Source organism: Triturus cristatus, chromosome 10, assembly GCF_964204655.1.
Source record: "Triturus cristatus chromosome 10, aTriCri1.1, whole genome shotgun sequence".
NCBI classification, from domain to species: domain Eukaryota; kingdom Metazoa; phylum Chordata; class Amphibia; order Caudata; family Salamandridae; genus Triturus; species Triturus cristatus.
Genome location: NC_140593.1, coordinates 219,512,467 through 219,529,927, shown reverse-complemented (window position 1 = coordinate 219,529,927; position 17,461 = coordinate 219,512,467). Strand labels below are relative to the sequence as shown.

Below are 17,461 nucleotides of genomic sequence, written 5' to 3'. Positions count from 1 at the left end.
AATCTCAACTGAAGGTTAACTAGGACTGCAAATTTATGTTGGGCAAGACTTTTATTAGGATGGGTTGTGTATAGAAATGGGAGCTGTGCAATTTCGATTGAAGATTTTGTCAGAGATCCTTCTCCTCAAAACTGTGGTGTTCAGTGGGGTTATGCCTCATTCTAAGTTTCCTGGTGTGGAGTAAATAAGGAAATACTCTTCGAGGGTTATGGCCAATAAAGAGAATTGCTCAGTTTTAACTGTAAGTCGCATATGTAAGCATGTGTTTTAAAATTGGTTTGTGAACTGGGATTCGGGTACCCTTTGAGAGGCTAGGAAATGTATTGACAACATTATTCATCTGATCCCGTGTTATAAAGAAAATGTGCAAATAATTATCTAGGTTACGGGTAAGGAGGATTATATGGTTACTTGGCGGGGAATGCTGGGCCGGTTTGGGAGACGCATATTTTGCTGTAGTTATTTTTAATAATCGAAAAGTTCAATACATTTGAATGTGAGTGCATTCAGAAATAAAGCCAGTTTTAAGTCTACATTGGTTTGTGTATAGTTCATTCGAGCTTGCTAAGATTCAGGAAAATAACTGTTGACGTTCATGTTTGAGTACAATCGCCACATCGTAGAATGCTTTCCACCACTTTGTCTTACAGTTCCACCACAAATTCCCGTCCAAAATTACAATACAGACAAACCTACATGCCCCAAATTCCACCCTTCTTTACATCTTTCTTACAGAACACAACTACAAAACAATTTACTAAATAAGTAACTGAAAATGTGTAAAAGTAGGTAACTTAAGATATGTAAATCTATATACAATATAAATAACTCGTTGTAAATAAGTGAACACTTTTCTACAGACATGAGGTGAAATGCGACGCCATTTTCCGCTGCGTTACTACACAATCCAAAACAATTAATAGGCAATACCTAAGAACGTATGGAGATCATTCCTCTTCTTCAGAAAATGTAAGGATGTGTACTGTTTTAAAAGTTAGATTGAATTTTCATCAAATGACTGCAATAATCTTTTTAGCTGTGTTTTTTTTCAGGGGCTGTCTTTCGTGAACGGCCATCTGGGACATTCCCATGACGTGGCGATAGAATCTGAGCTGAGTGGCCAATCAGGGAGGGTAAAATCAACATCAACCATACAGTTGGTAAGTCAGTCCAATTACTCTTTTCTTAGTAGATTCTTACAATCTCTACACTTGTGTGCACATTTAACTCTTCGATTACGGCAGCTCATGGACTTTGGCTTGAAAATCAGTAACATCCTTTGCAAGGCAGCTTCAAGGGTCTTAAACAGTAAAATGACGGAAGTGCCTTTTTACAAAGCCATTGGGCAATTAAATTGGAGCTAAATTGCTATTATAGCAATTACTATAATATTTTGGTCACAGTATTAGGGAGTCAGTCTTTCAGAGTGCTCCCTAGAAAGTTTGTGAGCTCCCTCAAACTGGCAAGTTTGTGGCTTTTCTCAGATTTTCCAAGTCACGTTCTGTCTTCAATACTACCAAAGATTTACTCCTTTCAAGTACACCGAAGTCTGAATCAGGGTTGGGAATTGTAATGGAACATCCCCCCAAATGAGCAGGGAGTGTATGAAGCGGTTTCTTCAAGTCGAAACATATTTGCCTTGTGGAGAAGTTGTATGTTCAACAGTGCACTTGGTAATGCACAAGTAAACTGTATAGCAGAGGCTGCCCCGAAGGGGGCCTCGAGGGCAGGCGACATAACGGCCGCCAGAGCCCCTTGGGAACGACTCCGGTTGGCGCTGGTTTGCGCCGTCCGGCGAAACACGCCGAGGCCTGCTCCCTCCCCCCTTCCAAGAACAAAGGGAAGAGAGAAAGTGGGAAGGGGATATAAGGCGATGCTCCCCTGGGGCAGCTCACCTTTGCATCAAGGAGCTGGGGGAGCGGCGCCGGCGGATTTCGAAGGTGTTTTGCCAGTTCCGTTTTCGGCATAGCTCCCCCAAAGAACAATCTACGAGCTGTCAGGGTGATTTACAACCCTGCGAGATGCAAAGGAGCAAAAGACAAACCAGTGATTTATGGCCAGACGATGATTTATGGCCGATGATTTATGATGCCCATGCAGAATGATTTATGACAACAGAATGATGACAGATTTGTGACAGAATGATTTATGACAGCTCGATGATTTATGACCATGATTTGCGGCAGAATGATTTATGACACTCGACGATTTATGACCCATGATTTATGATGTCCAATGACACCGAGTGATAACCAATTTTTGATCATGTATGATAATTGATTTATGACCTCGGCCACCAGAAGGTGTCTAGGGGAGTATACAAATATGATGTATGTAATGAGTAATAAAACTGCGGCCAACAATCACCACAAAAATACAATGACTGTTGGCTGTGTTCATAATGCAGATACACAAGTATGGTACGGTTCCCAGAATAGGCGCAGTGCGGGTGTTATGCATATACTCGTGCATTAATGGGAATGAGTGAAAAACGCAACTACTCCTGGGAATTGACTGACTCAGGTTACCCGTAGAAGTTGTTGAATTATTTTTAAATCCCGTAGTACTGAGAAATTTTCAAAGCTTCCTGCTGGGATAACTTTATCGCAACTGTTCAAGACTCGAGCACTAAGCATTCAGTAGAAAAACACTAAGGGAATATTTAAAATTCAGTTCACAAGCTGCTCCATTTTTACAGTAGTACTCTATTATAAACCAACCAAATTTGCTAATACAAAAAGGTAAGAACAGTTAAAAATTAATTTTAATATGATAGCATAACAGTCAAATGCATACATGTCTAACAGCTGATTAAATCAAAATTCTCATGTTATTTATCCCAAGTTTTCATTTAGGACATTTGTTAACGTTTTAATTGGACAGGGTCAGTTTTAATAAAATCACAGACCAAAGAGAGGTGAAGTCTTCTTTTACTCACCAGTGCCCTAACTTGTTCTTAAATGGTGTTAGTTGTCAAAAACATTTACCAAGCACTGGTGTGAACACAAATCGATCTCTGAAAGCATCATCTATCAATTACATTTCACCACAGGGTTAGAACATTTCAAATGGTTCTAATCCAGTTCCACACAGACTACAAACCGATTTAGCAGAGCTTATTCTATGCATACATTAGAATTATGAGAGGAAATTTAGAAACGCTGAACCAAACATCATGGTCCTCATTGGAGAGGCAGGTTCTGTTTTTTTCATGCCAGCATGTCATGCACAACTTCAGAGCATCCACCATTACCTCATCGCCCCTCCCTCACTTCCCTTCATTACATACATGAGGCATTCCTGCCTCACCAGACACTCATATCATGTGATGTTCCACAGTTCCAAGTTAGATTATAATATTCTATGTTACGTTATACTACGTTATGTTGTGTCAGGTCATGTTATGTTATGCAAAAATTGTCATATTAGTGCTGTGGTATTTGAATATCTCAAAATCTGCCATTAATGATGACCTAAGACGTAGGTAGGGATGGTGAGTGTCAATAGAGAATTGTAGGGTGTGGTCAATGCAGAGGATGTGATAACCTACAGAGTTGTAACTGAGTGTGTGCCAACATACATCTTCTCTGTTTCTCCCGTACTGCAATAAACATCAAAATTTCAGGCAGCACTAACAAGGCAAAAGTGATGTTAGAATTATGAAATAGGGCATATAAATCACCCATAATTTAAGCGTGTGTGGGGTGAGGGAATCTTTCGTGAAAGAAAAAGGGAATAAGGTTGAATGCCAAATTGTGCATGCTCCCAGATCCTAAGGCAGTCGTATTTTCATGGTGTAGACATTCTGCTCACATTAGTTGGGGAGAACAGGAGTACTCCCTAGGAAGTAGGTGTAAGAAATTGAGTTATTGGTTGAGGGGTGTGGCAGCTCTATTCAGGCAACAACCACAATTATTCTCAGGGTTAACCACAGAAGTTACTAAATTATTCTGTGCTTAACCCTCTGCGAGCTTGGCACAAAGACAGTCAGGCTAACTTAAAGGCAATGTATAAAGTATTTATGTGGCACAGAAACAGCAATAAAGTGAAAAAACAGTATAAGAAAAATCCCAAACCAACTTGGAAAAATAGAGTAAATGATAATAAAATTATACACAGATTGCCCCGGGGGTGCAATGGGCATGTGCCCCCGCTTTGTGTGCCCCGCGGGGCACTAGTATTACAGAAGGGGTCACCACTGATTGTGCAGCCCCTATTGTAATACAGATAGTTCTGGTGCACATGTAGTGCCAGCACTATAATAAGAGAGCATTCCCTCATTTGCATGGAGGCATGGACCATTGCAAATGAGGGAATCACTCTGCCTCTGCACCCACACTGTATTAGGGACGCAGGTGCAGAGGCAAACATGCCTTTGAAAGTGCGTCACAAAAAGGTGGCGCACTTTCAGTGTGCCTCCTAAAGGCCCTACACTGAAGAGGAAAAAGCAGGCCCCATGAACTAACCAGACTTCCCCTTGCAGGTGGTGCAGTCGGTCACTGCACCTACCTGAATGGGGATCTCTCCACAATCAGCCCCTGATCTTAGTTTCTGCATGTTAATAAAGTCACCAGCAGTGATATAGTTCAAAATTGGGACTTAATTTGACTGGAAGGGTCCCTTTGGAAGCTGAACACCGGTCCCCTGTCACCAAGAAATTGAGTAAAAGGTAAACTACAACAACCCCCTTTTGAATAGCACACACCAATATATGTGGTATCCATACATTCAGAGGTTGTTCATTCTGCTAAATGTTACTTTGGAGTGGGATGATATCAATCACTGCTCCGTTTAGTTGTGCTATGTTAGGGTGGCAGACACTTTGTGCATGGGACAGTGAGCAGTTTCAAACCCATTATATAGAAGACTAGGATGGGGAGTGATAGGCGTTAGGTGAGGGATATTGTGATAAACTTCCTGACCATGTGGCATAGAGCCCAAAGTCTTGCTTGGGATGGGGTGATTGTGAACTTATGATACAACAATGACTACAAAATACTTTTTGAAAATACTTATGAGGGACATGAATAGCCGGAGGGATATGATCAAAAGGGGAGTGGTGGCACAAAGGCTGCAAAGGCCTATTACTCCCACAAGAATCTCCTTTGGTTGATAATAAATGTCATTTTATATGAGCAGGCAGATACACACAACTAGCTCATGCAGGTCACATGAGTGGCTCCAAGTCAATCGTAATTCTACTTAGAAGGAATGCACAATTTGCTTTCGATAAGGTGTGGATGGACTCTGAATGCTACTGTTTCACTATATGTGGGATATAGGATGTGAGACCATGGTGTTTGTGACATCCTGCACACCCCCTAGAGTGCAATAGCTGGTCTTGGATAGAAAGTGCATGGGTATTAACCACTATTGTGAAACAACATTTGACTGAACATGTGGTTATTATAGTCTCTGAAGTTACCTCTGGGAGGCATACAAATGTCAAAAGTCAAGAAATTAAAAAAGTGACAAAAAATAGAAATAATAATGCCCACAAAGCAAGTGAAATAGAGGGCCAACTGATAACTTTAGGGGCCAAAGCTGTATAATTGAGGAGCTGCACAGAGGTCAAAAGGCAGGAATACCATGGCCTTGTTGGACTGGATTCTATAGTCACACGATTTGGCCTCTAAGAGATGGCAATGATGCAGGTAAATTGAATAGCACAACTAAGGGGTCGATTCCGATCCTGTATTTTTTTTTTCCGTACGACTCGTATCCGTAATTTTTCCCGTACGAATCGTACAAGTCCCGTTCCATCCGTGAAGTACGATTCGTACTGGAAAAATACATACGAATCGGCCCGATCCGTACGAATTCGATCGGGAAAAGTTGTACGAGATGGACCCGGGCACTTTTCCGTACGCAGCCTAAAAATACAGTCCGACCGTCCAAGTATGATCCGGACCGGCTTTCCGATTTAGGATTCGTACCGAAAATGTCCCGTACACAGGGAATGTCTTCACCCGCTAAAAAGCAAACTTTGTACGACTCGTATCCCTGGAAAAGTAGTTCCCGGGGTGCGAGTCGTACAGGGGTACGAGTCGTACAGGCCCCCCCATGCATATGTACGCACCTCACAACAACATCGTGTTTGTACGCACCTTACAACAAAATCATCGCGTATGTACGGTGCGTACCCCAACATTGCGTATGTACGCCCCCCACAACAACATCATTGCGTATGTACAGTGCGTACCCCAACATCGCGTATATACGTACCTCACAACAACATCATCGCGTATGTACGGTGCGTACCCCAACATCGCGTATGTATGCACCCCACAACAACATCATCGCGTATGTATGGTGTGTACCCCAACATCGCGTATGTACACACCTCACAACAACATCGCGCATGTACACACCTTACAACAACATCATCGCGTATGTACGGTGCGTACCCCAACATCGCCTATGTACGCACCTCACAACCTTTCAATCTTTGACAATTATGCCATAGATGACGCATGCAAGCTGGCAAGAGATCCGCAGTGACAGAGATGAGGCACTTTGGATTGTGCTGAACACCTTTATTGCACAAACTCACACAAAGGGAAATGCATCCATACGAACAGACTCACAGGTCAGTTGACAGAACATGTGGGACATACGCTGGACTCCCCCTTCACAACATGGATGTTGTAAATCCCAATGAACTGGCACACAAGTTAAGGGGATGAGCCAAACACATCCTGCTGCACACGGAGAGGCTGCACTATGTCCACCCGTAGCATCAGCAATGTTTCAGAGGCAAGGTTTACGCACATTGATGCCTTCATCAGACTCCACACTCCACTACAGATGACTGTCAAGAAGGGTAACTATCATGTCATGGGAGTGATGCTACATGTTATATGCTCCATGGTGTGAAGACATGTATGCATGGTACCACAACATGCACAGAAGCAGTCCCCACACATTCCCAACCCGTACCACCACCAAAAAGCCTTGCTGCAATCCTTACCCAAACTGACATTTCCACATGTCCGTGCATGGAACGCTGATTCAGCACACGTTGCAATCCTCATGAGGAATAGCAGGAGGACAAAGATGACACGAGCAGATAACAGGCGCAAAAACCTGGGAATGACAGACACACAAGAAGTCACCTAAAACAAATCTCGCCCCACACATGGTCAGTTACGAAACATGAACAATGTTGAACACATGCAAATTTCAAAGAAAGTCTCTCCGCAAAACTGTGAGGCATTACAGCATCACTCGAGTGACACATCAGTACACACATCAAAGTCGCTTAGCATTCAGTCAGCTGGACACACACATTGCAACACATGCCACACAATGCTACAAGCTTGCACACTCATACCCAGTGACTCACCATTATGAGAAGAAGTTGCGTATGAGCTGACTCCGGATATCATCCTCCTCCTCCTAATCACTTGCCTTGTGACGAAGCCCTGGATCCTCCACGGGTGAGTGTTGCTGCTCATCAGGATCAAGGATGAGTGGCACTGCCTTCTCAATGGCCATGTTGTGCAGCATGCAGCACACAATGAAGATTTTGCAGACCTTCTCCGGTGCATATGGGAGGGACCCGCCTGTCTTGTCAAGGCACCTGAATTAGCTCTTCAGGAGGCCAAACGTCCTCTCAATCACTCGCCTGCTCTGCCCGTGTGCATTGTTGTACCTGTGATCTGCAGCTGTTCTTGGGTTGCGGAGAGGTGTCATTAGCCATGGCATGTTGGGATATCCAGAGTCCCCTACATGGAAACATCATGTAAATAAGTGGGTCAGGAGATGCCGTAAGAGCCAAAGATACCGCAACACACAGGACCAACAGAGTATACCCACCAACAAGACATGCTCGTTCGTTGTGCAGCTGCAGCATCATTTGTGGCACCCTGCTATGCCTCATGATGTAGGCAGCGTGTGCTGATCCTGGAAAACGAGCACAGACATGGGAAATCAGCATGTTAGCAAGACACACCACAAGGGCATTTATTGAGTGGTAATGTTACGGTTGCGATAGGCTTGCTCCTGTGCCTGTGGTGGTACCAAAGCTACATGTGTCCCATCAATGGACCCAATGACATGGGGCATCCCTCCCAGGGCATAGAAATGTTATGTTATGTTATGTTATGTTACTGATTTTTGTACCGCGCACAGCTGCCCCAGCAAAGGGGCGTCCTGGCGCCAAAGGTGAACACAACAACACAGCATGCAAAGGGATTACTTTGTTTTATTAAAGAGAAACGTTTTAATAGCCCCTCTAAACCTGGTTAAATCTTCCACAGCACGGATGTCAACGGGAAGGGCGTTCCAGAGCTGGGCAGCTACCACTCGGAAGGAGCGGCCACCTGTCCTGTTCAGCCGAAAGCGGGGGACAACAGCCAAGTTCTGGCCCAAGGATCTCAACGAGCGAGAGGGAATGTACGGAGTAAGGAGATTCATAAGGATAGGAGGGGCCAAGCCCTTTAAAATTTTGAAGGCCAGGCACAGCACCTTAAACTCAATACGCCGCACAACAGGTAGCCAGTGAAGAGTGTTCAGTACTCCGGACACTGAGCAGCGTTTGGGCAACCCAAATATTGCTCTTGCGGCAGCATTCTGCACTCGTTGTAACCGCGCAAGTTCAGCCTTATTCGTGCCTGCAAGCAGCGCACTAGCATAGTCTATTCTGGAAAGAACCGAGGCCTGGACCACCAGCTGTCTCGTACTGGCATCAAAAAATTTGAGCACCGGCCTAATGCTCCTGATAATGCCAAAACAAGAGGCAGCTACCTTCTTCGTATGGCAGGTGAAACTAAGTGCCGGGTCCAGCCAAACCCAGAGGTTCTTTAACTCCAATACAGGAGAGGGGGTCAAACCTAACTCGGAAGGCCACCAACTTTCATTCCAACAGCCAGGACGCGAACCAAACACCATCACCTCTGTCTTCTTGGTGTTCAATTGGAGACAGTTGTGATTCATCCAATTGGCCACCGAACGCAGCCCCTCACAGAAGTTGCGGGCATCCATAGCTGAGTCCCCACTTAGTGTGACCGCCAGCTGCGTGTCATCCGCATAGGAAACCATTGTCAGGCCCCAGCTTTTGACAATAGCAGCCAGCGGCCTCACATAAAGATTAAAAAGAGTGGGGCTCAGAGATGAACCCTGAGGGACCCCCAGCGTGAGCTGGTGAGAGGTGGACTTGCCGGGTGGTATTGCTACCCGGAAGGATCTGTTGGAGAGAAAGGAGCGGAACCAGCCTAATGCCAGACCCCTAACCCCCGCTTCCTCTAGCCGCCGCATCAAAATGTCATGGGACACCGTATCGAAGGCGGCACTCAGGTCTAACAAAAGGAGTGCCGCTGTGTGTCCGGTGTCCAGCACGGAGCGCAGATGTTCAGCCATATATATCAAGGCAGTCTCCGTGCTGTGGGCTTTACGGAAACCATTTTGCGTGGGGTCCAAGATATTAGCTTTATCCAGATGGTCCGCCAGGATCCCATTCACATGAGTTTCGATGACTTTGGCAGCCCACGGCAACAAGGAGATGGGGCGGTAGTTCTCAGGTTTAGTGGGGTCGAGGGTAGGCTTTTTCAAGATGGGAGTGACTACCGCTTCCTTCCACTTGATAGGAACAGTCGCTGACCCCAGGGACATATTAATAAGGGAAAGCAAGGGAGCACGACATGTATCCTGCAGGTTTTGAAATAGGGCCGGTTTGAGGGGGTCTGCCGGGGAGCCAGATTTAATTTTTTGGCTCAAGAAGTCAAAGCCCTCCTCTGATAGGGGGGCTAGAGAGTCCAAGATCACATCCTTGAACTCGGGGCAATCAACTGGCGTCAAACCGTGCTTGGCGGTAGGGAAGGTTTGATAGATAGCTTGCACCTTCTGCACAAAGAACAAGGCCAGGCGCTCACAATGGGAGTCTGTGCATATTTCAGCCGCAGGGGTCCTCTTAGTTATAAGGTCCTTTAGGACCTTGAAGATTACTTTGGAGGGGTTCGGGCTATTCCGAAACTCCTGCGCATAGAAAGCTGCGCGTGTACGACACACCGCTCTGTGGTATGCCTTGGAGGCAGTAAGGTAGCAGATCTTAAGCGCGGGATCATAGGCTTTCCTCCATCGCCTTTCCGCTTGCCTACATTCTCTCTTGAGAGACGCCAGTGTCTCATCATACCACGGGCTATGGGCCTTAGTCCGGCAATTGGAACGTACACAGGGAATGAGAGAGTCCAAAGCCGAACCAATCCAAGTGCAGAATGCATCATACCCACTGTCCACGTCAGCAAAGAGGGGTAGAGGACTGTTTCCTAAAAAACTATAAAAATCATCAAGCTTTAATTTACACCACTGGCGGGACAGAGATGTTTTATTCTGAGTCACGTACAGAGGATGTGCCACAAAGAGAGCTGCTTTCACCAACATATGATCTGTCCAGGCCAGCTGGACGGGGTGGCCTAGAGTAATCTCCTCTAAGGAAGTGAAAAACGGGTCCAGTATATGACCCCCAGAATGGGAGGGGGATATCACTCTCTGTGTAAGCTGCAAAGCTTCCAGATCTGCTAGACAACTCCTAATGGAGGCTTGGGAGGGACAGTCAAAATGCAAATTAAGGTCACCAACCACATTAAAATTTGCACAGCCGAGAGCTTCTATACTAATGACGTCCGGGAGACCAGCCCTAAATGCCGCATCGCAGCCCGGAGGCTGATATATTAACAGACCTGAAAAGCTAAAACAAGGAGATAGCGAAATTCTGAAACGAGCACATTCACAACCTGGAAGTGTTAATGCTTTCCATTCGCATGGAAATCGCCGTTTCACTGCCATAGCAATCCCGCCGCCTCTCGAACCGCGATTGAGCGTTAGCACGGTATACTCAGGGGGGAAGGCAAGATTTAAAATCGCAGTGTCGTCGTCTTCACATCTGTAGGAAATTTGATGAATTCATCAAGGTGCTTCAACATGGCTGCCAAAACATCACACAGGACATGGCTGAACATTGTCTGTGACATCCCACCAACATCAGCTATGGTCAATTGAAACGTACCTGTGGCAAAAAATTGTAGGGCTACCATCACCTTCATCTTTGGGGTCAGCGCAGTAGGATACCTGTGTCGCGGTTGGAGGTGTGGTGCCAGCTTGTCGGTCAAGTCCTCAATCAACTGTTGAGTGAATCTGTAACATCGGATGCAGGCACGTTCCCTCATGGCAGCCAAGTCTGGCATTGTTCTTGGGACAGGCGGTACCCTGCAAGACATTGTTAGGAATTATGAAGATTGAGAGTCTGCCAACATCAATGTCAATGAACATAGCACATGCTAAACTGCTACTAAACATCAGGTAACTATGGAGTCTGGTGTGTGCAATACATCCAGGACACATATGCCAGCTTGCTGGCACTCCTACGAAAAGCCAGATACACCTGTTGATTGTCAAGTCTACATGACATGCCTTGAAATGAGCTGGGGGCAAGTCTGAGTGAACAGCCAGTGATATCACCGGAGTGACACACATCCACATAGCTGCATTGGAAGGATGTCATCTCATCCAGACTGTTGACAGCAAGGCACACGCACAGGTCACATGGAATATCAAATGTACATATGAAACACATTGTGATGATGGGGTACATGTGACAACAAATAAACACAGCCATTGAGACGACGCAGACATGTATGCCTGGGAAAATATGATGTCCAATGCACACAGACCCCACAGCCATGGGAATCCACATGTGGCATGGTGTGCGTAGATGTGTGCCATGCCCATCTCCACACAGACCCATGTTGGATGCACCAACAGCAGATGCAGTTGACAGAACACTAACAGCAAGCTCATGGGAACACATGACACACACCTGACATAGTCACATAGGGGCACGCTGATCGTGACATGTCAGTTGATAGAGTGTCCCTGTCCCTGGCATCAGGAGACAGGTGCGGGTGGTGATGACTGTGCCATCCCACTGCTGCTGTGCATGACACAGTTGGACTACAGACACACATGTGGCAAGTGTCAAGGTGATGTGTGCCACATAGTGCCCCATCTCACTTGACATGTGTCCGCAGGTCATCAAACATCAATTGTGCAACTAAATGAGTGGACCTGTGCAATATCACTGGCTGACACACCTAGGGCCTGCACATGAAAGTATGCAATGACAAGTACTTGATGGACATCCTTGTGCAACTCGTAGCCCTCCATTCCTGCCGTGTGTACGCCTCGTATCACTATTGTAGTGGTGCCGTACGGGTATGTGTGAAACGCACCGTACACCCGCATTCATTGCGTGTGTACGGTCCGTATCACTATTGTAGTGGTGCCGTAGGGGTACGTGTGAAACGCACCATACACCTGCATTCATTGAGTGTGTACGGTCCGTATCACTATTGTAGTGGTGCCGTACAGGTACGTGTGAAACGCACCATACACCCGCATTCATTGTGTGTGTACGGTCTGTATCACTATTGTACTGGTGCCATAGTGGTATGTGTGAAACGCACTATACCCACGCATTCATTGCATGTGTACGGTCCATATCACTATTGTAGTGGTGACGTAGGGGTAGGGGTAGGGGTGGGCGGAATTTGCAAAATTCACTTTCGCTAATTATCGCGAAAATGTAAAAAATCTCCGGAAATATTGCGAAGATGCGGAAGTTTTTTTCCCGCCCGTTCGTGGTATTTTCTGCATGGTCGCGGCTCACCAACTTACCCATGTGGTTGCTCGCAGGCACGGCCATCTTGTTTTCACTTGTCTCGCGGTGCATGATCGCGAGAAGAAAGACGTGATCACGCGACGAATGACGTTACTGCGGGCGCGAACTGTCGCAAGGCAGCGCAAATGGCTACCAACAATCCAACATCTCGTGGAGAACGCGACCGGATCGGGAAAACTTGTCGGCGAACGCGGGGATTCAGGTAAGGCGATCGTGCGCATGCGAGAATGTATTATTTTACAGCTCGAGCAAGCAAAACATTTCCGGTAAAATGCGGATTGCGGAAATTTTGACACTTTCGCGCTCTCCGCGGAATGCGAAAATGTCAAATTATCGCAATTTCCGCGAGCGGAATGGAATTTTAGCCCAGGCCTATGTAGGGGTACGTATGAAATGCACCGTACCCACGCATTCATTGCGTGTGCACGGTCTGTATCAGTATTGTACTGGTGCCGTAGGGGTACATGTGAAACGCACCGTACCCACGCATTCATTGCGTGTGTACGGTCCGTATCACTATTGTGCTGGTGCCATAGGGGTACGTGTGCAATGCACCGTACATGTCCACTTCCGTTGTTGCGGTACACAGGGGTTGCTGGCCACGCCCCCCCAAGTGACCAGACCCTGGTGGTAATGTATGGACTCCATATTATAGGTTTGTATTTGGGTATGGGGTATGTTTCCTGCGCCTCACCCCCACCCTGGCCCCTGGGTGTTGTTCTCACCTTCTGCGGCATGTGCGTCGGGTCCGGTGCACCAGGTCGTAGGCTAGCAGGACCAGGATGACACGTACGATGGGGTTCATGGCGTGTACGTCACGTACCGGGTCTCCGTTGTGTAGCGGTTCGCGTAGGACTCTGCTTTTCCGGCTGTGTTTGGCTCCCGTAAAAAAAGAGCCGTACGGAGTGACGTAGGGATGAATCGTACTTGCTGGGCCGGAAACCGCTGCCTGAATACGTCCGGACGTCGCGTACAAGCTGTTCCGGATCGGAATCATAGTTTTTTTTGACCCGTACAGAATTTTGTACGAAACGTACGGAAATAGACTTTCTGTACGAATCGTACTTCCTAGGTTGTACGGAATGTTTACCGGGTACGAGTCGTACGGAGAAAACACTCCATACAACGATTCGTACAGCCTTTTTCCAGGATTGGAATCGGCCCCTAAGTGATATTAGGGCTACAAGTGAGTGAAGTCTGTCAAGAATATGGGAATGAGTTGACTCCAAGAGCTAGATTGGCGCAATGCGGAGAAATACTTTTATTTCTCTTCGTTTTTTCTATTTCCATGTATTCTGCATTCTGCAGCACACATAGAAAGAGCAAAGTGTCATTTATGAGTGTTTTTGTGTGGGAAGGTGTCTCTCCCTGCACAAAAACAATCATTAAAAACTGGCGATTTGCTACTTCTATGTGTGCTGCAGAATGCAGCACATTCTGCAGCACACATTGAAGTAGCCAATCGCCATTATCGTTTATGTGCAGGATGGGAGACCTTCATGCACATAAACAATCATCCCTGCAAAGCAGGCATCCTTGCACTATGGCGCAAGGGTGTCGGTGTTGGCGCTAGGCAGATATTTTTAGCACCAGCGCAAGGCAGAACACAGTGGTGTGCCATATTCTTGTAAATATACTGCATACCTGCGTTTTTTTAATGGTGTAGCGCTGCAAACTTCGCAGCAGCACGGCGCCATTTCCTTGTACCCAGTATTTGAACCCGGTATTTGTAAAAAGCAAACTATCACCCCTAAGTGTCTCAAGGCACTTGAGGCCATCGGGGAGATTAAGCAAGCTATTGCCCAGAGTCACAGGGTGCTGGGCTGAGCTACCTCTGGTGATCGAACTGTGAGCCCCGTCCTCCGGGGTCAGCTGCCCTGGCCACTGCACCACACCTCTCCCTCGCTTGTACATATGCCCTTATGTATTTTAGTTTGTGGTTTTATTCTATTGTCTTCTGAGTGCTCCAGTTGGTTGGTATTATTAAATAATTACTGCACTATTCTCTGTCTCAATGTTGTTAATGCACATTTCTTTCAAATAACTCTTGGAAAATATTCATTTTATTAGCTCAGTTAGCTTATAGTTTTCTATTTTAGGGCGCAGTGATGAACATCCGTCCCTGTCAGCTACACTGTAATTGCTTTATTAAATCGTAATATGTGACAGCTTGAAAACTGCCCTTATCCATAATTTATGTTTCTTTTTAATCAGAGAAGCCCAGAAGATTCTGAAGGAGTTGACATTCCTGTGGCTAATATTACACCAGCAAATATATCTGCAATCAGGGAAAGTAAGTGAAAGAATAAAAAGGTAAAGAAAAGTTTAACACAGTAGCGCAGTAATGGACAGACATGTAGCGATTACAAATGTTGTAGGTACATTTATCAGACGGCTGTTTACAAGAACGGGTAATAATGTAGGATCTTTTGTTTCCAGAATCATAAAACCATTGCTCGACCGCGCCATTCTCCTGTTACTACCCACTGATTTTTAGCCTCCCTGTAAATATTCTCACTCTTTTAGCTCCATAGTGTGTCAGGGTCGTGTGTGGAAAGAGGGGGGAGGGAAACACACGTTCATATAAAATATTTTACCGATTGGGAGCCAGGTTTCTTTGTACTTAAATTCCCATAGGATTTATAGGCAGTATTTGTCATGTTGTACATCTTCTTACGCTATTGCAATTCCTAGCAAGCGTTCCACCCCTCCATTTCTGTCCAGCTCTTCTAGCATGGGCCTTCCTGCGTGGTGTGATGTACCATTTGTGGTCCTGTTGCCTGCCTGCCTCATCAGAGGATGGATTTGTGAACTCAGCTCTTGTGGACATCAACTTGTGGTAATGCCGCCTAAGCAATTTACGAAAAAGCCAAATGAAGCACATAGGAGCATATCAGCAACGCAATTTACGAAAAAGCCAAATGAAGCACATAGGAGCATATCAGCAACAACCGGCGATAATTATCGCTAAGCGCACTTAGCGCTATGATAATTATCGCCGGGTAACGTGGATTTTTATCGCTGAGATAGCGTGCTATTAGCAACGCTTATCTCAACAGCGATAAAAATCCTAGCGCTAACTGCCTAACGTGAGATTATCGCTGGAAACTCAGGGATAATCTCACGAAATGTGGCGTTAGCTTGCTGATAGGGCCTCACAAACTTAGCCATGATATCCACCTCCCATAGGACATCATGGCTAAGTCAGTCCTGAAGCAGGCGTAAGGAAAGTAGCGATAACAGGGGTTATCGCTACTTTTCCTGCCGCTATGCTTCATAGCGTGGGGCCTATGATAGGAGAAATGTCGCTTAGCGACATTTCTCCTGTCATGTCAGGTCAGGAACGCCCACTTTGCATCTCATTAGAGATGCAAAGCTAGGCGTTAGGAATCCTGACGCTAATGCAAGGTTTCACACGTTAGCGTGACCTTGCTAATTAGGCGATAAAATTATCGCCTCTTTTCGGCTGATACGTTTTTTATCGCCAGCTTGATGATATGCCCCATAGTGTCTGTCTTTTATGAGTTGTGTGGCCGCTTCTCAATTTTAAAGTGATAAAAGTCTTATTACAAAACATATCAATGAGCTTCTGAAGCAAGGTGACAAATCAATCTGATCTTCATAAGTGTATTTGGCTAGTAAACGTGCCGATATTGGAAAATATTACTAACCAATATACTGGATTTTTCACTAACAGCCATTGAAGCAAATTAATCATTAACAAGTGTCTAGTCTACTACAGATGAGGAACATATCCCACAATGACTGTTTGCACAGATATTTGATCAAATACATTAGAACATTGGAATGGTGGAAGCGCCATTGAAAACAATGGAGTAGCTCCGGGCTTATAATGGCTGGTATAAGCCCGGAGCTCCAACATTCCAATGCTTCTTTGTTCACAGCTCTGGCTGTGAACAAAGGCTTCAGGGAGCCTGAGGGGATTTGAATCCCCTCGCGCTCCCTGAAGTCTTTGTTTTATTTGTCAGAACATTCTGCCCTCCAGTGGCAGAATGTTCTAATAGACTTAAAGTCCTTCGTAGCAGGGCTATACCGGCTATTAAAGCCCCTTCGGCTCGGGCCTTTAACGCTGCAGCAGCCCTTTACTAGCTGGCATAGCCCTCTACGGCAGGCTATAAGGCTATATTAAACCATTCAAATAAACATATTAATGTTAGTAGCTTCTTGTTAAGATGTGGCCAAACAAAAGCACGAATGAAATGTTTACATTTTTCAGATGTACCAAAGTCGTATTGTCATTAATACATAAAATTCACAAACATAATGACTTATTTTAACCATCGTTTTCTTCTAAATTCTGATGTTAAGAGTGTAAACAGTTCATTCGTACACTATGTTAAACGCCTCGAAATATTCAAAAACACACAGTGGTTAATTTGAGCCGGTGGTTTCCGGTGCTCGGCACCGGCACTTAATTTTCAGTACCGGCACTTACGACAGTCTGAAACCAGCACTTACGACAGTCTGCACATGGTGGCACTGTCAGTCGAATTTAGAGATAGAGACAACAGCTGTTTATTACTTCAATACACAATAATAAATGACTGATACCTACCACCCAGGCCGTTTTCACAGCTTTGTTGGCCTGGAGTTGTCATACTTTTAAGAGTGTGATGATTAGTAGTGTGTTGGTGCTGTTAGTGGCAGCTCTGGCAGAGACAACGGGTGAGGCAAGCTGCAGTGACCTCCTGCGGAGGGACCTAGCACTTATTTTGTACAAATTATTCACCGGGTTGAAGCTTATCATCAATATTATGAAAGAGC

General features: G+C 45.6%; 1 protein-coding gene across 1 annotated transcript in view; it reads left to right on the top strand.

Annotated features, from left to right (window-relative positions):
• Positions 1-17,461, top strand: part of SLC39A12 (solute carrier family 39 member 12) — a 239,877-nt gene that overhangs the window by 171,970 nt on the left and 50,446 nt on the right. Inside the window, exons 9-10 of the mRNA XM_085630837.1 lie at positions 1,053-1,160; positions 14,891-14,969. Of these exons, the coding sequence (XP_085486963.1) occupies positions 1,053-1,160; positions 14,891-14,969 (187 nt within the window). The remainder of the gene's footprint in view (positions 1-1,052; positions 1,161-14,890; positions 14,970-17,461) is intronic.